At 43.7% G+C, this 24,090-nt stretch overlaps 1 protein-coding gene across 1 annotated transcript in view; it reads right to left on the bottom strand.

The window, feature by feature from the left end:
• txnrd2.2 (thioredoxin reductase 2, tandem duplicate 2) overlaps nucleotides 1-24,090 on the bottom strand; it is a 185,422-nt gene that overhangs the window by 105,922 nt on the left and 55,410 nt on the right. Inside the window, exons 5-7 of the mRNA XM_072240869.1 lie at nucleotides 17,271-17,345; nucleotides 17,039-17,117; nucleotides 2,663-2,725 (exon numbers count right to left, since the gene is read on the bottom strand). Of these exons, the coding sequence (XP_072096970.1) occupies nucleotides 2,663-2,725; nucleotides 17,039-17,117; nucleotides 17,271-17,345 (217 nt within the window). The remainder of the gene's footprint in view (nucleotides 1-2,662; nucleotides 2,726-17,038; nucleotides 17,118-17,270; nucleotides 17,346-24,090) is intronic.

Below are 24,090 nucleotides of genomic sequence, written 5' to 3'. Positions count from 1 at the left end.
CTTAATGATGGGCGCTGCCTTTTTGAAGCATTGCTCCTTGAAGATGTCCTGCATACTACGGAGGCAAGCAATGGACCTGACTGAGCTTACAACTCTCTGCTGCACATTCAAATTCACCTTCAAGAATATGGCTCTCATGTTAACCAAAGTTGGATGAGAAACACACACAAAATGCTGGAGGAAATCAGCAAGTCAGGCAGCATCTATGGAAATTGATCTCACCTGCCTATCACCTCCTCTGGGGTGCCCTTCTCCTTCCCTTTCTCCTAATGTCCACTCTTCTATCCCTCCCATTACATTCCTTCCACTCCGGCCCTATAGCTTTCCTCCCCACCTGGCTTCACCTATCACTTTCTAGTTGAATTCCTTCCACTCCCCGCTCCCTTTTTACTCTGACTTCTTCCCCCTTCATTTCCAGTCCTGAAGAGGGGTCTCAGTTCAAAACGTCAACTGTTTATTCCTTTCCATAGAAGCTGCCTGAATTACTGAGCTCCTCTAGTATTTTGTGTGCGTCGCTTCGATTTCCAGTATTGGCAGAATTTCTCATGTTTACTTAATGTTGGATAAAGCAGACTTAACCAGGCACGAAGTGAAGCCTCCCAGCATTCAGCCCAGTATTTAATGCCTAACCAGAAATATCCTTGAACTGAGTGGCATACCTGGGTAGTTATTGTTCCAATTGCACTGCAAGGGGATTTGATAGAGATGGTAAGAGGCATAGATAGAATGGACGGACAGAGACTTTTTTCCCAGCGCAGACATGGCTAATATGATGAGGCATAATTTTAAGACTGATTAGAGGAAAGCGTAGGGGGCATGACAGGCATAGGTCTTTTTTACAGAAAGTGGTGGGTGGATGGAACACGTTGCCAGGAGTGATGGTACAGGCAGATACATAAAGGGCATTTAAAATTCTCGTAGATAGGCACATGGATGAAAAAGAAGGACAGCTACAGGGGAAAGAGAGGGTTAGACAGATCTTCGAGTAGTCAATGTAAATTTATTATCAAAGTATGTATAAGTATATACAGTGGATTCCGGTTAATTGGGCCATCGTTTCATTGGGGCAGTCACTTATTTGAGACAGTTCTTAAAGAACAATACTAATCAAGAAAATAGCTGTGATTTCCTTCATTTATTTGGGACACTATGCCACTTAATTGGGGCAGAAGACTGTTGCTGAACAGTTTCTAACTAGTGTCAACTGCGTGTACATGTGCAGCTGCTAAGACACTGCACCGTGCTTAGAGCAAACAGTTTTTAAATTGTGTCAGTTGTGTGTGCTTGTGTTCAGAACACAGCCAGTTACGGACTACGAAGAATTGGAAGGTATCCACAATCATCTTGAATATTACAATGAAAATGAAGAGTTGGAGGATGCAATCATCGAAAGCATTGTATGAAGGCAGTTCACTATCTGCATTAGCTGTCTGTGCTAATTTTTTCATTTAGAATCAATCAAAAGAAATATAAGAATCTAGGAGATTCTTAGATGGAAAGAAGTGAAAGGCTGAAAAGGAGGAATCTGATAGGAGATGACAGTGGACCATGGGAGAAATGGTGGGTGGGTGGGGGGTACCAAAGGGAGGTGATAGGCAAGTCAGGAGAAGAGAACAGGCGAGAAGGTAATCAGAATGAAGAATGATAAAACAGAGAAGGGGGAGTGGGGAAAAATTACTCGGTTAGAGAAATCAATGCTCATGCCATCAGGTTGAAGGCTGCCGAGATGGAATATGAGGTGTTGTTACTCCAACCTGAGTGTTACATTAGATGGCTTTTTAATGCTCTCCCTTCCTACTTCTCCTAAGGCTGTGTACCTTACCGAGATATTGCAAGTAACCCGTTGTCAATTGTCTATTCAAATCTCCACTGAAACAGGGATTCTAACTGGCTGCAATACCATATGGTTGGTGGGGGGGCTGCCGCACAGGATCAAAATAAGCTGCAGAGTTGTCAACTTAGTCAGCTCTATCATGGGTACCAGCTTCTGTAGTATCCAGAGTATCCTCAAGCAGTGATGCCTCAAAAAGGCAGTATCCACTATTAAGGACCCCATCACCCAACCATGCCTTGTTTTCACTGCTACCATCCAGCAGGAGGTTCAGAAACCTGAAGACACACACTCAACGATTCAGGAACAGCTTCTTCCCCTCTGCCATCCAATTTCTAAATGGGCATTGAACACAAAAAACACTACCTCACTAATTTTTTATTTTTATTTTTGCACTATTTAACTATTCAATATATTACTTACTCACATTTTCTTTTCGATTATTATGTATCGCATTGTACTGCTGCCGCAAAGACAGTAAATTTCACGACATATGCCAGTAATATTAAACCTGATTCTGATCTGCAGACACGTAGAGCAGCTAAAGGTCGGCAGCCTGTCAAAACTTTCCCACCCTATAGAGAAGTGTCCAATTTTTCACTCTCCTTGAGGGGTGCTAAAGACTGATTTTGTAATGCAGAATTAAAGACATTCATAATATGGTTCAATGTCAAGCCTATCAACACTTGGTCTCAAGGGAAGTCAAAACATTCTGACATGCTCTTCTCTTCATACAAATTTTTTTCTAATAATGGCCAGTTTTGACAGCATGAATAAAAAATTAACCAGTAGTCCTATAATGGATCGAATGCAAAGCAATTAAATACTTACATCTGCAGGATACCTCGGTCTTCCTCCAGTTGCTAAAACAATGTTTTCGGCTGTGAGAAGGTTCTGCAAAAATAATTTGTTGCTCAAGAAATCAGAAAAAGTTGTAAGGGACACACTGCTCAGAATTATAAGACCAGAAGATATAGGAGCAGAATTAGGTCATTTGGCCCATTGAGTCTGCTCCAACATTTCATCACAGCTGATCCATTCTCCCTCTCAACCCCAATCTCCTGCTTCATGCCCTGACTAATCAAGAATTAATCAACTTCTGCCTTAAATATATCCAATAATTTGGCCTCCATAGACACCTGTGGCACAGAATTCCACAGAATCACCAATCTCTGGCTGAAGAAGATCTTCCATACCTTTGTTCCTGACCAAATTACAATGGCATGAGGGGGGAGCTGGCCAAGGTTGACTGGAAAGGGACACTAGCAGGAAGGACAGCAGAGCAGTAATGGCTGGAGTTTCTGCGAAAAATGAAGGAAGTGCAAGACAGATATATTCCAAATAAGAAGTTTTCGAATGGAAGGAGGACACTACTGTGGCTGTCAAGTGAAGACAGAGCCAAAGTAAAAGCAAAAGAGAGGGCATACAAGGAAGCCAAAGCTAGTGGGATGATAGGGTATTCGGAAGCTTTTAAGAACTTGCAGAAGTAAACAAAGGAGATCATTAGGAAGGAAAAGATGAACTATAAAAGGAAGCTGGTGACTAACATCAAAGAGAATACTAAAAGCTTTCTTAAGTATATAAAGGGTAAAACAGAGTTGAGGGTAGATATAGGACCAATAGAAAATGACACTGGAGATATTGTAATGAGAAATGCAGAGATGGCAGAGGAACTGAATGTGCACTTTGCATCAGTCTTCACAGTGGAAGACATCTGCAGTATACCAGACATTTAAGAGTGTCAGGGAAGTGAAGTATGTGCAGTGAAAATTACAACTGAGAAGGTGCCCAAGAAGCTTAGTGGTCTGTGGGTGGATAAATCTCCCAGACCTGATGGAATGTACCCTTGGGTCCTGAAGGAAGTAGCTGGAGAGACTGCAGAGGCATTAACAATGATCTTTCAAAAATCGATAGATTTTGGCATTGTATCGGACGACTGGAAAATTGCAAATGTTACTCCACTGTTTAAGAAGGGTGGGAGGCAGCAGAAAGGAAACTATAGACCTGTTAGCCTGTCATCAGTGGTTGGAAAGTTGTTGGAATCAATTGTTAGGGATGAGATTACAGAGTACCTGGAGGCACATGACAAGATAGGCCAAAGCCAGCATGGTTTCCTGAAAGGAAAATCCTGCCTGACTAACCTACCGCAATTTTTTGTGGAAATTACAAGCAGGGTAGACAAAGGAGGTGCAGTGGATGTGTGGTATTTGGATTTTCAGAAGGCCTTTGACAAAGTGCTGCACATGAGGCTGCTTAGCAAGATAAGAGCCCATGAAATTACAGGGGAGTTACTAGCATGGGTGGAGCATTGGCTGATCGGCAGAAAGCAGAGAGTGGGAATAAAGGGATCTTAATCTGGCTGACTGTCGGTTACCAGAGGGGTTCCACAGGGGTCAGTGTTGGGACCACTGCATTTTACCATGTATGTCAATGATTTGGACTATGGGATTAATGGATCTGTGGCTAAATTTGCTGATGATACAACGATAGGTGGAGGAGCGGATATTGTTGAGGAAACAGAGAGCCTGCAGAGAAACTTAGGGGAATTTAGGAGACTTAGGAGGGTTTAAGGGAATAGGCAAAGAAGTGGCAAATGAAATACAATGTTGGAAAGGGTATGGTCATGCACTTTGGTGGAAGAAATAAATGTGCAGACTATTATTTAGATGGGGAGTGAATTCAAAATGCAGAGATGCAAAGGGACTTGGGAGCCCCTGTGCAAGATATCCTAAAGGTTAACCTCCAAGTTGAGTCGGTGGTGAAGAAAGCGAATGCAATGTTGGGATTCATTTCTAGAAGTACAGAATATAAGAGCAGGGATGTGATATTGAGGCTCTATAAGGTACTCTTGAGATCATACTTGGAGTATTGTGTGGAGTTTTGGGCTCCTTATTTTAGAAAGGATTTACTGACATGGAGAGGGTTCAGAGAAGATTCACGAGAATGATTCCAGGAATGAAAGGGTTACCATATGAGAAATGTCTGGCAGCTCTTGGGCTGTATTCCCTGGAGTTCATGAAAATAAGGGGGATCTCATAGAAACATTCCAAATGTTAAAAAGCCTGAACAGATTAGATATAGCAAAGTTACTTCACATGGTAGGGGACAAGATGGCATGACTTCAGGATTGAAAGACGTCCATTTAGAATAGAGCTGTGGAGAAATTACTTTAGTCAGAAGGTAGTAAATCTGTGGAATTTGTTGCTAAGAGTGGCTGTGGAGGCCAAGTCACTGGGTGCATCTAAGGCAGAGATAGTTAGGGTCTTTATTAGCCAGGGCATCAAAGGGTATAGGGAAAAGGCAGAGGAGTGGGAATGATTGGAAGAATTGGATCAGTCATGACTCAATGGCAGAGCAGACTCGATGGACTGAATGGCCTACTTCTGCTCCTATATCTTATGGTCTTATGGTTCTAAAAGGCCGCCCCTCTATTCTGAGGCTGTGTCCTCTGGTCTTAAGACTCCACCCTCCATAGAAAACATCCTCTCCACGTCCACATCCACATCCATTGAGGACTTTCAACATTCAATGAGATCCCCGTTCTGAATTCCAGTGAGTACAGACCCAGAGCCATCAAACGTCCATCATATGATAAGCCTTTCAATCCCGGCATCATTTTTGTGAACTTCCTTCGAATCCTCTCCAATGTCAGCACATCCTTTCTTAGATAGGGAGCCCAATACTGCTCCAAGTGAGGCCTCACCAGTACTTTATAAAGCCTCAATATTTATCCTTGCTTTTATATTCTAGTACCTCTCACAATATTTACAACAATGGATCAGATCGATTGTGAGAATATAGCAAGTGCGCATGGGGCCAAGCAAGCGCACAATGAAATAATTGGGCCTCCTACGTGTGTGAGGCTCTCTCTATTTTGCCTTGGGCTTTCAACTGTGCTTTTGTTTTTGGCTTGGCAGCCCAGTTCATCATTCCCACACGGTAAGCTGCCCACTGTGTACCATTCCCATGCTCCGTGCATAAGTAACGCAAAGCCTCACACTGATTGAATTATCGCAAAACCTAGACCGGCATTTGAGTGCATTACTGTTAAGGGCAAGGTCCAGAACAATGTCGCTGAGCAGAGAGATCCTAGGATCCAGGTTCATAGCTCCCTGAAAGTGGCTACACAGGTCGATAAGGTGTTTAAGAAAGTTTATGGAATGCTTGCTTTTACTAGTCGAAGCATTGAGTTCGAAAATCAGGAGGTCATGTTGCACCTTTATAAAACTCTCATTAGGTCACATTCTGGTCACCCCACTATAGGAAGGATGTCGAGGCATCCTTTGGAGAGGGTGCAGAAGAGGTTCACCAGGATGCTGCCTGGTTTAGAGGGCTTGTGCTATCATGAGAGGCTGGATTAACCTGGGTTGTTTTCTCTGGAGTGCCAGAGGCTGAGGGGAGATCTTATAGAGGTTTACAAGATTATGAGAGGCATAGATAAAGTGTACAGAGGGTGTCTGTTTCCCAGGGATGAAATGTCTAATACCAGTGGGCATGTGTCAAAGGTGAAAGGGGGTGGGGTAGGTTCAAGGGGGATGTGAGGGGTAAGTTTTTTATTTGGAGAGTGGTGATGTCTGGAATGCGCTGCCTGGTATGGTGGTAGAGGCAAATACATTAGAGCAACACTCACAACACGCTAGAGGAACTCAGCGGGTCGTGACCCCAGCATCTGTAAATACATTAGAGGCTTTTCAAAGATGTTTAGATAGGCACATGGATGTAAGGAAGATGGAGAGCTATGGATATGGTGTAGGTAGGAGGGATTAGTGGTTAGGTGTTTTTGGTTTGCTTCTTAGCTGGTTCAGCACAACACTGTGGGCCAAATGGCCTGTGTGCTATACTGCTCTATGTTCTACTGCAGTATTGTCTCTTGGAAACTTTTGTTCACATTTCTACTAGAGCTACAGCAACTAGTTACTATTATGTTCTCATGGGATTACTAATTAGCTTATTGCTATAATATAGTCACCTTATCAAAGCAAAGATAAAGATCTTTTAAAGATTAGCATTATTTGGCATGTGTGCAACAAAACATACAGTGAAATGCATTGTTTGTGTCAACAGTCATCGCAGTCTGAGAATGTGCTGGGGAGGGGCAGTCCGCAAGAGTCACCATGCTTCCAGCACCAACACAGCATGCCCACAACTTACTAACGCTTACCAATTCATCTTTGGAAAGTGTGAAGAAACTGGAGCACCCAAAGGAAACCCATGCAGTCAGGGTGAGAACGGAGAAATTCCTTACAGACAGCGGCAGGAATTGAACCCGGGTTGCTGGTTCTGTAATGGCCTTACTTTAACTGCGCCGCCCCAATGGACAAATCCTCCTGGCTATGACCAGTGGTATTGACAGGATTAACAGGTGTTCAGTCAATGAACAGAACTATTGTATTTGCATGCATGCCTCAAAATGATAAGGGGTATAGATAGGGTAAATGCAAGCAGGCTTTTCTACTGAGGTAGGGTGAAACTGCAACCAGATGTCATGGGTTAAGGGTGAAAGGTGAAATGTTTAAGGGGAACATCAGGGGAAATTTCTTCCCTCTGAGGGTTATCAGTGTGTGGAATGAGCTGCCAACACAAGTGGTGCATGCAAGCTCGATTTCAACAGTTAAGAGAAGCTTGGATGGGTTTGGTAGGGGTATGGAGGACTATGGTCCCAGTACAGGTTGATGGGAGTAGGCAGTTTAAATGGTTTGGCATGCACTAGATGTTTCTGTTTCTGTTTCTGTGCTGCATTTTTCTGTGAATCAATGACTCAAAGTCTGAGTCACTAACAGGTTTGTTGGAACCAAAACTGTTACTACATTCCATCTCTAGATTCCACAGAGGTTTAAAGGCAGGGTCCAGCCTTACTGGGAATACTCAGCATTATGCTGGGAGAAAAAACACCACTCAGACTTGACAGTAGGTCAGGCTCTCACTCACATTCTGAGACCTCAACTGATTTCAGCTAGACCAGTCGATCAGCAGACAAAGGTGAAGATCTTTTTCTGATTACTACATAGAACACTACAGCACAGCACAGGGCTTCAGCTTACAACATTGCGTGTTTGTTCATTATGTGCCGTGACTGTGTTGTGGGTGATCATATCATGGTCTTTCCATGACCACGATTGTTCTTTAGATTAGATTAGATTAGATTATGAGGACACTTAGTCCTCGTTTATTGTCATTTAGAAATGCATGCATTAAAAAATGATACAATGTTCCTCCAGAGTGGTATCACAGAAACACAGGACAAACCAAGACTAAAACTGACAAAACCACATATTTATAACATATAGTTACAACAGTGCAAAGCAATACTATAATTTGATAAAGAGCAGACCATGGGCGCGGTAAAAAAAAAGTCTCAAGTCCCGATAGCCTCATCATCTCACACAGACGGTTGAAGGGAGAAACTCTTCCTGCCATGAACCTCCAAGCGCCGCAAACTTGCCGATGCAGCACCATTGGAAGCACCCAATTGCAGCAGACTCTGAGTCCATCCAAAAACTTCGAGCCTCCGACCAGCCCTCCGACACTGAGCACTGAGCACCATCCTCTGCCAAGCACTTCGACCTCGCCCCAGCTGCCGAGAAACAAGCTAAGACGAGGACTCAGGGCCTTCCCCTCCGGAGATTCCAGACCACACAGCAGCAGCAGCAGCAAAGCAGGCATTTCAGAAGTTTCACCAGATGTTCCTCCGTACTCTCACGTCCGTCTCCATCAAATCAGGATTGTGCACGGCACCCTACTTGGCAAATAACAGACATCACCACCGGAGTGGCCGCTGCGAGCTGCGTCGTGCCGCCATCTTCTCCTCCCTTGGCAAATTTTCTAAAGAAGTGGTTTGTCATTGCCTTCTTCTGGACAGTGTCTTTACAAGACAGGTGACCCCAGCCATTATCAATACTCGTTTGCCTGGCATCAGTGCTCTCAAAACCAGGATTTGTGATACGCACCAGCTGCTCGTACGACCATCTACCATCTGCTCCCATGGACTCATGTGACCTTGATTGGGAGTGGGGGCTAAGCAGGTGCTACACCTTGCCCATGGGTGACCTGTAGTCTGGCAGAAGGAATTCCATTGGTAGAGACATATCTCCACTCATCATGATGTTGTCAACATCATCATCATCAGGTGCCATGCCCAGTTTGAGCTTTGACTACCATGGCCCACACACTCCTGTTTCGGGTCAAGTGGATCAATTCATTAGTATTCATTTCCAATTCTCTGGCTGCTATCTCCATCATCATTTGTCTATGTCTTCCTCTTGCTTTCTTCCCTTCAATCTTGCCCATAATTACCATACATTCTAACTCCTCTTTCCTAATCACATGTCCAATGAAGTTACGTTGCCTTTTCATGATCTCATACATTTGTGTTTGCTCTGTTCATGACATCCTCATTAGATATTCGTTTCGTCCATGATATTCTTTGCATCCTCCTCAAAAACCACATTTCTGCTGCTACAATTCGTTTCCTCATGTTACTAGATATTGTCCAACATTCTGAGCCATATAAAGAACTGGATAAACACAACATCTCCGTACTCTGAGGCGGGTTGTCATGCCTAGTTTAGTATTGGTCAGTATACTGCATTCTAGTAAAAGTGTCTTTTGCCATCTAAAGACTTATATTCTATAGGATTTGCTTTCTTCCATTAGATTTTTGATTCCATCTGTCATCCATCTATTCTTTGTGCTTGATGTTGTACCAACCCTTTAACCTACTCCAAGATTAATTTAACCCTTTCATCCCACATTTTTCTTTCATCCAAGCACCTGTAGTTTCTTAAATGTCCCTAATGTATCCGCCTCTACCACCATCCCCAGCAGCACATTCTATGCACCTACCACTCACTGAATAAAAAAATCTACCTCTGACATCCCCCCTAAAACTTTCCTGTAAACACCTTAGTTATGCCTGCTCATATTCGCCATTTCTGTCCTGAAAAAGTCTCTGGCTGCCCACTCAGCTGTTCCTTTTATCATCTTGTACACCTCTTCAAGTCACTTGTCATCCTCTTCACTCCAAAGAGAAAGGCACTAACCCACACAACCTAACCTTTGCCATGGTTTAACGTTATTAGTGGTTCCTTAAAGTTGTTATAGCCAGGAGTGGTAGTGGAGACAAGCTCCCATTACCTATTAAATGCTCCCAATGGTGTGCGACTCAGAAAGACTCTGAAAACCAAGTCGAGTTCCTGGCTTTCATGTGCAGCTAAGCCCGGCAGAACTGTTTCTACTCACAGGCAAAGGGACAAAGGCAGGTTACTGGCGCCTTAAAACCAGTTGCTTTGGTAGATGGGGCTGATCAACCGTGAGGGGAAGGAGAACTCTGATCTCAAGCATCCTCTGCCTTGTGGCTATACCCACTCACAGGGGAGGCTTCGGGAGTAAATCCTAAGGGAAAAATCCAGAGCTGGGGTCCCCAAGACAATCTTACATTGAGTTCAACACTGGTTGGCAACTTCTGTGACGCTGCTGGTGCCAAACTGTATCAGTCTCTGTTGCTCCTTTGGATTCATTGGATGCGTGGAGAGGGGGAGCTTGCTACATGGGCAACAGTTTGCTCTCCATAATGTACTAACCTGGCTTGCGTAACTAGACAGCTAGAATGCAACACCCAGGGTCGACCTTGACCAATATCTGTAAGTATTGTTACACTCTTTGTGAACTTCTATTTCAATTTTACTTTACTTTTAAAGCCCAATAAATTTATTGACAGCTTTGACAATAAGCAAGCCTTCAGCCCAGCCTTCAGCCCTGCTTTGCATTCTGTCAATTTGTTTGGAGGGAGATAGCACCTCTAAGATCACTTACTTGAAAGCCCGCTGCCCAACGTGAGGTTACAGAGGGCCTGTATGATCAGGCACTCTTATCTGGACAAGGAGGGTGAAGATTTTGAAACTGGAACTGGAATTGGTTTATTATTGTCATATGTACCAAGGCAGCACGGTAGTGTAGTGGTTAGCACAACACTTTACAGTACCAGTGACCCGGGTTCAATTTCCATCACACGGTAGTGTAGTGGTTAGCACAACGCTTTACAGTACCAGTGACCCGGGTTCAATTCCCATCACACGGTAGTGTAGTGGTTAGCACAACGCTTTACAGTACCAGTGGACTGAGTTCAATTCCCTCCGTTGTCTGGAAGCAGCTTATGACCACGTGGGTTTCCTCTGGGTGCTCTGGTTTCCTCCCACAGTCCAAAGACGTACCAGCTGGTAGGTTAACTGTTCACTGTAAATTGCCCTGTTATTAGGCTAGGGTTACATCGGTGATTATGGGCATTGAAGCTTGAAGGATTGGAAGTCCTGGACTGCGCTGTATCTTAATAAATATAAATAAGTAAATAGATAAGATACAGTGAAAAGTTTGTCTTGCAGACTGTTCATACAGCTCAGATCATTACAAAGTGCACTGAGGCAGAACAAGGTCAAACAGAGACCATCATAAATACAAGAGATATGGCAGATGCCGGAAATCAAGACCAACACACACAAATTGCTAGAGGAACTCAGCAGTTAAGGCAGCATCTACGGAAAAGAGTAAACAGTCGACACTTTGGGACGAGACCCTCTGCCTGAAACATTAGCTTTTCATTTCTCTCCATAGATGCTGCCTGACCCAAGTTCCTCCAGCATTTTGTGTGTGTTACTCTAAAGCAGGGTTCCCAACACAGGATCGGGTCTGTGGCCCCTCAATTAATGGTAGGGGTCCCCATCCCCCCGCCAATCCCAGGGAGCCGCAACATGGGGTCCGCGGCCCCTCAATTAATGGTAGGGGTCCATGGCATACAAGAGGTTGGGAACCCCTGATCTAAATCAGTAACAACGCAGAATAAAGTGTAACAGCTGTAGAGAAAATGTAGTGCAGGTAATCAGTAACGTGCAACATCATAAGCAGAAAGATTTTGAGGCCATGAGTCCATCTTATCATACAAGAGCTCCATTTTACAGATAGGAGCTGGAACATATCCAAAATGCTGGAGGAACTCTGCAGGTCAGACAGCATCTATGCAGAGGAATAAGCAGTCTATGTATCAGGCCATTGTCCTTAATCATAGAAGCTATCCTTGAGTCAAATTTAGGCAGCGATTCTGAGCAGCAGTTCAGTATAACCCAACCTAATATTTTCATGACAGTGAATGATGCCACACTGCAGAAACTCTTCATTATGTAAACATTGCTGGCAACAGTTAATCATCTTTAACCAAACTTGTACACCTCCGCACCATCCGCCACAAGCTGGCCAAACATTTTAATTCCCATTCGCACTCCGATGTGAAGATCCACGGCCTCCTCATGTGCCAAGATGAACCCACCCTCCGGGTGGAGGAGGAACACCTAATATTCCACTTGGGTAGCCTCCAACCTGATGGCATGAGTATCAATTTCTCCTTTCAGTAAAAACAAGTTCCCTCCCCTCCCCTTTTCTTCTATTCCCCACTCTGACCTTTTACTTCTTCTCACCTGTCTATTTACTTCCCGCTGAGTTCCCTCCTCCTACGAACCACTCTCTTCTATCAGATTCCTTCTTTTCCAGCTCTTGATTTTTCCTACCCACCTGACTTCACCTAACACCTTCCAGCCAGCCTCTTTCCCCTCCCCCTTCCTTTCCAGTCCTGAAGAAGAGTCTCGGCCTGAAACGTCAACTGTTTATTCTTTTCCAAGATACTGCCTGACTGCAGAGTTTTTCCAGTGTTTCGTGTGTGTTGCTCTGGATTTCCAGCATCTGCAGACCAGACTTTCTTTGTTTGCCTCTTACTCCTTAATACTTACATCATTTCTTCTCAGTCATTCTCTTCACACTCATATGCCACATTCCCAAATACACAGTAGAAAAGAACAGAGGTAATTATAGACCTATTGTTCAGTAAAGACTAGGGAAACTGACCTTGTGTCAACTTAACTGAGAAGCCAAAAAAATTTGGTTATTTAAGAGTCTTTGGCATTTAGCAAAGTTAACACTTGGGGCCAACAAGAACATTCAACATTTTCACAACTGCTTTCTTTGTTCCCATCAAGACATTTAGCTAAGTACATGTATAACATAGAAACATAGAAAACCTACAGCACAATACAGGCCCTTCAGCCCACAAAGTTGTGCCGAACATGTCCCTACCTTAGAAATTACTAGGCTTACCTATAGTCCTCCATTAAGTTTCATGTACCTATCCAAAAGTCTCTTAAAAGGCCCTATCGTATCTGCCTCCACCACCGTTGCCAGCAGCCCATTCCACACACTCACCACTCTCTGAGTAAAAAACTTACCCCTGACATCTCCTCTGTACCTCCTCCCCAGCACTTCAAACCTGTGTCCTCTTGTGGCAACCATTTTAGCCCTGGGAAAAAGCCTCTGACTATCCACACGATCAATGCCTCTCATCATCTTATACAACTCTATCAGGTCACGTCTCATCCTCCATCGCTCCAAGGAAAAAAGGCCAAATTCACTCAACCTATTCTCATAAGGCACGCTCGCCAATCCAGGCAACATCCTTGTAAATCTCCTCTGCACCCTTTCTATGGCTTCCACATCCTTCCTGCAGTGAGATGATCAGAACTGAGCACAGTACTCCAAGTGGGGTCTGACCAGGGTCCTACATAGCTGCAACATTACCTCTCGGCTCCTAAATTCAATTCCACGATTATGAAGGCCAATACACCGTTTGCCTTCTTAACCACAGAGTCAACCTGTGCAGCTGCTTTGAGCGTCCTATGGACTCAGACCCCAAGATCCCTCTGATCCTCCACACTGCCAAGAGTCTTACCTTTAATACTATATTCTGCCATCATAATTCACCTACTAAAATGAACCACTTCACACTTTTCTGGGTTGAACTCCATCTGCCACTTCTCAGCCCAGGTTTGCATCCTATCAATGTCCCACTGCAACCTCTGACAGCCCTCCACACTATCCACAACACCTCCAACCTTTGTGTCATCAGCAAACTTACCAACCCATCCCTCCACTTCCTCATCCAGGTCATTTATAAAAATCACAAAGAATAAGGGTCCCAGAACAGATCCCTGAGGCACTCCGTCTATAACCACTCTACCTTCTGTGGGCAAGCCAGTTCTGGATCCACAAAGCAATGTCCCCTCGGATCCCATGGCTTCTTACTTTCTCAATAAGCCTTGCATGGGGTACCTTATCAAATGCCTTGCTGAAATCCATATACACTACATCTGCTGCTCTTCCTTCATCAATGTGTTTAGTCACATCCTCAAAGAATTCAATCAGGCTCGTAAGGCACGACCTGCCCTTGACAAAGCCATGCTGACCATTCCTAATCATATTATACCTCTCCAAATGTTCATAAATCCTGCCTCTCAGGATCTTCTCCATCAACTTACCAACTACTGAGGTAAGACTCACAGATCTATAATTTCCTGGGTTATCTCTACTCCCTTTCTTGAATAAAGGAACAACATCCGCAACCCTCCAATCCTCCGGAACCTCTCCCATCCCCATTGATAATGCAAAGTTCATCGCCAGAGGCTCAGCAATCTCCTCCCTCACCTCCCACAGTAGCCTGGGGTACATCTCATCCAGTCCTGGCGACTTATCCAACTTGATGCTTTCCAAAAGCTCCAGCAAATCCTCTTTCTTCATATCTACATGCTCAAGCTTTTCAGTCTACTCCAAGTCATCACTACAATCACCAAGATCCTTTTCCATAGTGAATACTGAAGTAAAGTTTTCATTAAGTACCTCTGCTATTTCCTCCGGTTCCATACATACTTTCCCATTGTCACAGTTGATAGGTCCTATTCTTTCACGTCTCATCCTCTTGCTCTTCACATACTTGTAGAATGCCTTGGGGCTTTCCTTAATCCTGCCTACTAAGGCCTTCTCATGGCCCCTTCTGGCTCTCCTAATTTCCATCTTAAACTCCTTCCTATTAACTTTATAATCTTCTAGACCTCCAACATTATCTAGCTCTCTGAACCTTTCGTAAGCTTTTCTTTTCTTCTTGAGTAGATTTATTACAGCCTTTGTACACCACGGTTCCTGTACCCTATCATAACTTCCCTGTCTCATTGGAATGTACCTGTGCAGAACTCCACACAAATATCTCCTGAATATTTGTCACATTTCTTCTGTGCTTTTCCCTGAGAACATCTGTTTCTAATTTAAGCTTCCAATTTCTTGTCTGATAGCCTCATAATTCTCCTTACTCCAATTAAACGCTTGTCTAACTTGTCTGTTCCTGTCCCTCTCCAATGCTATTGTAAAGGAGATAGAATTATGATCACTATCTCCAAAATGCTCTCCCACTGAGAGATCTGACACCTGACCAGGTTCATTTCCCAATACCAAATCAAGTACAGCCTCTCCTCTTGTAGGCTTATCTACATATTGTGTCAAGAAACCTTCCTGAACACACCTAACAAACTCCACCCCATTTGAACCCCTTGCTCTAGGGAGATGCCAATCAATATTTGGGAAATTAAAATCTCCCATCATGACAACTCTTATTATTACACCTTTCCAGGATCTGTTTCCCTATCTGCTCCTCGATATCGCTGTTACTATTGCGCGGCCTATAAAAAACACCCAGTAAAGTTATTGACCCCTTTCTGTTCCTAACCTCCACCGACAGAGGCTCCATAGACAATCCCTCCATGGCGTCCACCTTTTCTGCAGCCATGACACTATCTCTGATCAACAGTGCCACACCCCCATCTCTTTTGCCTCCCTCCCTGTCCTTTCTGAAACATCTATAGAAGGCACTTAGAGGGCTTTGGGCCAAATGTGGGTAGAGGGGACTACCCAACTGAGTAATACTGTCAGCATCGACAAGTAAGGCTGACGGCCCCATTGGACACTGTGACTCTACAGTACCGTGGCAGTTAGCACAACACTATCGGAGCTCAGGGCAGCATGAGTTCAGAGTTCAATTCTGACGCCATCTGTAAGGAGCTTGTACATTCCTCCCCGTGAACACAGGGTTTCCTCCAGGTGCTCCTGTCTATAAAACCATAAGAAATAGGAGCAGAATTAGGCCATTCAGCCCATCAAGTCTGCTCCACCATTCCATCATGGCTGATCCATTTTCCCTCTCAGTCCCAATCCCCTGCTATCTCCCCGTATCCATTCATACCCTGACCAGTCAAAAATCTATCAACCTCTGCCTTAAATATACCCAATGACTTGGCCTCCACAGCTGCCTGTGGCAACAGATTCCACAGATTTACCATTCTCTGGCTGAAGAAATTCCTTCTCATATCCTTTCTAAAAGAATGCCCCTCTATTCTGAGGCTGAATCCTCTGGTCTTAGACTCCCCCCACCATTGGGAACATCCTCTCTACATTCACTCTATCAAGGCCACTCAACAGTCAACAGGTTTCAATGAGGTCATCCCTCATTTGTCTGAATTCCAGTGAGTAGAGGCCTCCCACATTCCAAAGACATAGCAGTTAGTAGGTTAAATTGTCCTAAGATCATGCTAGGGTTAAATTGTTGCGGTGCTGGGAGGTGAGGCTCGTTGGGCCGGAAAGGCCTGGTCCATTCTGTATCTCTAAGTTTTTAAAAATCTGATTGATCAAAAAGCTCTCTCCTTCATAGTCCATCCTGCTAGAAGTCAGGAGGTTATGTTGCAACTTAATAAAACTCTGGTTCGGCCAATTCTGGAGTGCTGTGTACAGTTCTGGTTGCCCCACTATAGGAAGGATGTTGAGGCGTTGGAGGGATGCAGAAGTTGTTCACCAGGATGCTGCCTGGTTAAGAGAGCATGTGCTTTCATGAGAGGCTGGACAAACCTGGGAGTGGTGGAGGCTGAGGGGAGAGCTGACGGAGGTTTATAAGATTATGAGAGGCGTAGACAGAGGAGACAGGAAATATCTTTTTCGCTGGGTAGAAATGTCTAACACCATTTAAGGCAAGAGGAGGTAGGTTCAAATGGGATGTGAGGGGTACGTTTTTTTACTCACAGAGTGGTTGATGCCTGGAATGCGCTGCCTGCTATGGTGGTAGAGGCAAATACATTAGAGGCTTTTAAGAGATATTTGGATAGGCACATTGGTGTAAGGAAGATGGAGGGATATGGACATGGTGTAGGTGGGAGGGACTGGTGTTTGGGTGTTTTTGATTTGCTTTTTAACTAGTTCAGAACAACATTGTGGGCTAAATGGCCTGTTCCTGTGCTGTACCCTGTTCAACATAAAACAAAATCAACGCTTACACTGCAGAGACGTAGAAGGGCATACCTTTTCGCCTTTTTTGGAAACCCCTTGAATGGTATGTTGGTCAATAAAAACACCCTTGAGATTCAGATATTTCACCTTCCTGCAAACAATGAAAGGGTAAAGCCCCATTTCAGAAATTATGTGCACATTAAATTTGACTTAAGATAGATTAAAACTTACATTTGTCTAAAAAACTGAAACAGATCACGCAAGTCCCATGCAGAAATGGCTGGCAAATGCATTGTACACTCACTTATCTTGGAGCTGCACTAGATGTCCCCAGTTTAAGGATTTCACGTAGTTTTGAACTGCGTTTGCCATGATGCCCCTAAGGAGGAAAGACGGCATTGGTTAAGCTGAATAGGGTTAAATGCAATATCTAAATGCCAACAGAAGCATTGGAATAATGGAGAAGCCCATAATGCACCCCCAATACATCTGAGCAAAATGGCAGCCCTTTAAAGATCAGAGATTTAAAAGATTTAAACATTAGAATGGTCTCTCTTTCCCTCGATACTGTCTGCTGTCAGAGGATTTGAGTCTTGAGCAAGGTTTAATCAATGTGGTTTGTGGATTGGACTCTAGTTCACATTATGATATGTTTCTGCTTTCTGGTCCTTTTTTCTGTTGCTATTTTGGGTGATTTTGAATCGGGGCAGCCTGCAGATAACAGACTCTAAGCCAAACTGAATATGTCTGGACTCAATTTTATATTTTATATGCTGTGTTTCTCACTTTTTTTTGTGGCTTTTTTTTTGTGTGGCGGCAGGGGTTGATGTTTTTCTTTGAATGGGTTCCATGCTCTTTCTTTGTTTCAAGCCTGTCTGTGGTAAGATGAATCTCAGAGTTGTATACTGCATAAATACTTTGATAATGAATGGAATTTGAATTTTTGAAATCCATACAGTCATGGGGAGAATGTACAAACTCTTACAGACAGCGACAGGAATGGAATCCCAATTGGAGATTATTGGCACTGTAAAGCAATTGACCTACCCCTAAGCTACAGGGCCACCCCACCTTCATACCCAAAATACAACACCAAACACCACTGATAATGCAATACTCAAAGTTTGGTCAACTAGATATACTTCCTTTGAAAGAGTACAACCATATTTCACTTGAAAAAAGAAACAAAAACCTCTGAAGGAACTCAGTGGATCCAGCAACATCTGTAGAGAAAGGAATTGTCAATGTTATGATGCTGTTTAACTCTCTGGGATTTCCAGCAAATGAGTTTTCATTTTAGATTTCAGTATCTCTATGCATCTTTAAGCTTCACAAGGTTTCCTTGAATGTATTCCAGTAAGATGGCAGTGCGCTCGATCATACTGGCCTCTCTGGGCCCAAACAAAGGTGTAATTGATCATCCTTTACCTTTTTTTTATGATCACTGGACACTGCTGGATATTAAGAACAGCAAGTACTGCAGATCTAACCCAGTGGCGTGGTGCACGATAGCGGTGTTGCACATCGTATCTGCCACACTGCGTCAGAGGCCCTGCGCAGTCCAATAAACATTACAAATGATTGTCATGGATGTTTTTCTTGTGATCGGAAGACCCTGTTGGACATTGGTAATGTAGAATACTGCAAGTCCAGTTCACTGGTTCATTGGCGAGACAGAAACTGGGGAAGCTATGTGGCCTCAGTCATTGCGCAGACCATGCCCACATGCCACAAGGTCACCTGCTGCAGCCTCCCACAGGTGGTGTGCCAGAGGTGGTGGGGGAGGTGGGGAGCACAGGCACAGCAGACGTGCTAGAGTCCTTGCTGGGTTTGAGGCTGGCCCCTCTCATCAGTGCTGCCTTCCAGTGTTCGCTCACTGGAAGACAAGCTGGTCTGCATTCCTCTACAGCTGTATTAGCATGTAAGGCGCATGGTAGCATAGTGGTTAGCACAACACTTTACTGTACCAGTGACCCGGGTTCAATTCCCATCACACGGTAGTGTAGTGATTAGCACAATGTTTTACAGTACCAGTGACCCGGGTTCAATTCCCACCACACGGTAGTGTAGTGGTCAGCACAACGCTTTACAGTACCAGTGACCCGGGTTCAATTCCCATCACACGGTAGTGTAGTGGTTAGCACAACGCTTTACAGTACCAGTGACCCGGGTTCAATTCCCATCACACAGTGGTGTAGTGGTCAGCACAACGCTTTACAGTACCAGTGACCCGGGTTCAATTCCCATCACACGGTAGTGTAGTGGTTAGCACAACGCTTTACAGTACCAGTGACCCGGGTTCAATTCCCATCACACGGTAGTGTAGTGGTTAGCACAACGCTTTACAGTACCAGTGACCTGGGTTCAATTCCTGCCACTGTCTGTAAGGAGTTTGTACATTCTCCCCATGACTACGCGTGTTTCCTCCGGGTGCTCCGGTTTCCTCCCGCGGTCCAAAGCCAAACCAGTTGGTAGGTAAATTGGCAATGGTAAACTGTCCTGTGATTAGGCTAGGATTAAATTGGGGGATTACTGGGAAGTGCGGTTCGAAGGGCCGATTCCATGCTGTATCTCAATTTAAAAAATGAGGGCTGCAGTGCACTTGTTCTTGCAGAAACGTGGCTCCAGGACAACATCCCATGCACCATCAATCTACAGGCCATGACACTCAGTGACTTGGGTTACATTAGGTTTTTTTGCAAGGGTGGGTTTTTCTGTTATTGTAATTATATAGGTTATATGTGTCTTGTGTCATATGCGACTGTTGGCACTGTGTTTTGTACCTTGCAGGAAGGCTGCATTGATCTATATGGTTGATCGACAATTAAACTTGAACTTTAGAATGAGGGATACGGTTAAGTGGATCTGTATTATCTAACGTTAAGAAGAATTAGAGCTAATCTCATTTTAATGTATGAAACTTTAGAAGCCCTGATGGACTTATATTGTGAGGATTTTTCCCCTCAATAGAGCTCTAGAACTAGGTTTAATCTCAGGATTTAAGGTAGTACACTTAAAACTGAGATGAAGAGAAATTTCTTCACTCAAGAGTTGAGCAACTTATAAATCCTCAACTCTGAGGTTGTTCTACATCATGACTGGTGGAATATTGAGAATTGTCCTGAAGAAGGGGCTCGGTCCAAAACGTTTACTGTTTACTCTTCTCCACAGATGCTGTCTGACCTGCTGAGTCCCTTCAGGGATCTGTGTTTGTTACTTTGGATTTTCAGCATCTGCAGACTTTCTCGTATTGAGAACTAGTCAAAAGGTGATGGCAATAGAGCTTAGAGTGAGGCACATGCTATTGGTCATCTGCGATCTTACAGAATGGTGGACAGAGCTCAAGAAGACGAGTCAGTCACCCAGATGATACCAATGGGACTGTATGTCTACTTATTTCAAAAAATAATGAGATTAACAACCTCAATATTGATCACAATTTTCTTCCTTTCTCCTTTCAGAAAAATCAGAACAGAGGAAAAGTAATTGATAAAATTAGAGATTTTTTATACATCACATGAATGGAACTTCAAAAATTTGAACAATTTTTACTCTGGGATAGAAAGATGAAAATAAGTAAGAATTCTGTTAGTTTGAATGATTAGAGACAACTGAGAAAATACATATTTAACTTAGGCTGGGATTCTAGAATTACTAAGTAAAGAAAAAAATAAACAAGTTGCCATGGTAGCCATCTCACTGAGGGGAATTTTTTTAAAGAGATATCTGGTTTCATTTCTGATTGCCGTTCGATTAGACTATATAATTATTATTTTCCTCTGCAGTTTAACAATTTATGCACGCTGTTATTTTGTGTAACTGCCTACCTACATGCAACTGTTTAGTATGTTTCACATTAGGCACAGTAGGTATATACATTCATTATCAGAAATTCCCACTGCTCAGGTCATGTTCTCTTCTTGCTGTGGCCATCAGAAAAAAAGGCACAGGAGCCTCGGGGCTTACACCACCAGGTTCAGGAACTGTTACCAACCTTTAACCATCAGGCTCTTGAACCAAAGAGGATAATTTCACTCAACCCATCACTGAAATGTTACCACAACCTATGGACTCACTTTCAAGGACACTTCATCTCATGCCTTCAATATCTACTGCCTATTTATTTATTATTATTATTTCTTTCTTTTTGGATTTTCACAGTTTGTTGCCTTTTGCACACTGGTCGAACACCCAAGTTGGTGCAGTCTTTCATTGATCAGAGTCAAGATCAGGTTTGATATCATGGCATATGTCACAAAATTTGTTGTGTTTGCAGCAGCAGTTCAATGTAATACATAATAATAGAAAAAAGCTGTGAATTATAGTAAGTGCATGTGTGTGTGTGTGTGTGTGTGTGTGTGTGTGTGTGTGCATGTGTGTGTGTGTGTGTGTGTGTGTTCAGCTTCTTGGTATTGCATTATGTCAATAGGAGCTGTCTAATTGGTTAACTCTTATTTACGAATTTGTATGGAATTTTTTTTATCTAGGGTATATAAAGAGCTGAACATGTGTCCCCGCCATCTAGTTTTTTTCCTATTCTTTGTTCTTAGCTACCTTTGCAGCTCTATGTTCCCAATTCTCTGCTCTATTAGTGTTTTATAAATTTTTCTTGATGCCCAAAAGAACCTTGGATCAAAAATATCAGAATCCAATGGAGCAGATTCTTGCAGTAGGGAATTCGAGCCAGAGTGATTTCCTGGGATAATTTTGAATAACCAGTGGGTTGATGAGCAATCTCCCAGATCCTCCTGCCAAAATGACCTTGTTATATGACATTGTACTTGATTTTCTACTTTGTAACCAATTTCCTCCGGGATCAATAAAGTATGACTAGGACTATGATTATTATGGGTCAGGTAATAATGGCATATACTACGACTGACCATGCATTACAATTATTTGGACAGACTGAAGGGGATGGAGAGTTTTTATTTGCCTGTTATTGCTTACATATACAGTAATGTGCCAAGATCTTAGGGTGTCTAAGACTTCTGCACAGTACTATATTTGTCAACGTGGAGCAAAGAACAAGTTTGTAAATTTGGCAGGAAAAAAAGATGTTGGGAATTGCAAGGGTGGAGCACAGCAGGAGAGATGTGGAACAGGTGGCAGAGAAGGAATGCCAGGGCAGGGGAGGGGTGACGTGGGTGCAGATACACCCTGCCCTGACACACCAGGCAATGTCATTTGATTACAGACAATGGATTTATTGAGCATTACAGAATCTCTCTCTGGTGCTCCTCGCTCCCCTCTCCCTCTCCCCAACCATGATTCCCCTCTCCCTGCCCACAATAGAGACCCATATCATAATCCGGTTTATCATCACTCACATATATCATGAAATTTGTTTCTTTTTGCATTAGCAGTGCAGTGCAATACATAAAGTTACTGTGCAAAAGTCTCAGACACCCTAGCTATATATATGTGTGTTTTAGGGCTTTTGCACTTTATTGATTCTCTCTCTCTCCTCTGCCAGCCAACCTTTTCTCTGAATCCTAAATATATGTGGGGCAGACCCGAACTAAAACTTGGAGTATAGCTGTGAAATACTGTTCGTTTTTATATTATTTTGGTTCGTACTTTCACCCAATCTTAAAAGGAAAACTTGCCTGAGGCTATTAAAGGAAAATCATGGGCTAGAAAATGCTGGAAACGATAGCTCTCCTGAGGTGAACTCTTGGCAGCTCTCTACATCCGTGTTCAGGATTTCACCTGAGTAAAACTTAGCTTATGTACAGGAGAGTGCACACCAATTTTGCCACACTTACAGTGGGGAAAACTTTGCGCTTCCTCTGCCCCTGGCTGTAGCACAAGGAACTGCAGACTGTTATGTATCCAACTCACATCACAAAACCAGCAACCCGTCTATGGACTGTGTCCATACTCCTTGCTGCCTCGGTAAAGCAGCCAGAATAATCAAAGACCTCGAAGTTCATAGTAAATTTATTATCAAAGCACAACTATGTCATCATATATAATGCTGATATTCTTGCGGGCATTCACAATAAATACAAAGAAACAACAACAATAATAATAAATAAGCAATAAATATCAAGAACATGAGATGAAGAGTCCTTGAAAACAAGTCCATAGGTTGTGGCAACACACATCAAAGTTGCTGGTGAACGCAGCAGGCCAGGCAGCATCTGTAGGAAGAGGTTGCAGTCGACGTTTCAGGCCGAGACCCTTCGTAAGGGATTTGAAAGTTGGAGGGGGAGGGGGAGATCCAAAATGATAGGCGAAGACAGGAGGGGGAGGGATAGAGCCAAGAGCTGGACAGGTGATAGGCAAAAGGGGATACGAGAGGATCATGGGACAGGAGGTCCGGGAAGAAAGACGGGGGGGGGGGACCCATAGGTTGTGGGAACGGTTCGATAATGGGATGAGTGAAGTTACCCCCACTGGTTCGAGAGCAAGGCCTGGATGGTGGGGGTTCTTGATGATGGATGTTGCTTTCCTCCAACAGCGCGCAATGCAGACGTGTTCTATAACGGGGAGGGCTTTACCCGTGATGGACTGGGCCAGATCCTCTACTTTTTGTAGGCCTTTCCATTTAGAGACACTGGTGTTTCACATCAGGCCATGATGCAACCTATCAATATACTCTCCACCACACATCTATAAGTTTGTCAAAGTTTTAGGTGACATATCCAATCTTTGCAAACTTCTAAGAAAACAGAGGTGCTGCCACACTTTCTTCATAATGGCACTTACATGCTGAACCCAAGACAGATCCTCTGAAGTTATAACACCAACAAATTTAAATTTGCTGATCATTTCCACCTCTGATCATCTGATGAGGGCTGGCTCATGGATCTCCAGTTTCCTCCTCCTGAAGTCAATAATCAGCTCCCTGGTCTTGCAGACATTGAGTGAGAGGGTGTTGTGGCACCACTCAACCAGATGTGGCTTTGGAGCTGTACTTAGCCTCGTAGTCATTAAGGAAAAGCAAGCAGAGCAGGGGGCTAAGCACATAGCCTTGTGGTGCACCTGTGCTGATGGAGATTGTGGAGGAGAGGTTGTTGCCAATCTGAACTGAGGTCTGCAAGTGAGGAAACTGAGGATCTAGTTGCACAAGGAGGTATTGAGGGCAAGGTTGTGTGCTTATTCATTCATTTTGAGGG

The sequence above is a fragment of the Mobula birostris genome, chromosome 22 (genome assembly GCF_030028105.1).
Source record: "Mobula birostris isolate sMobBir1 chromosome 22, sMobBir1.hap1, whole genome shotgun sequence".
NCBI classification, from domain to species: domain Eukaryota; kingdom Metazoa; phylum Chordata; class Chondrichthyes; order Myliobatiformes; family Myliobatidae; genus Mobula; species Mobula birostris.
Note: the sequence above shows the minus strand (reverse complement) of the source record. Positions and strands in the feature narration are given on the sequence as shown.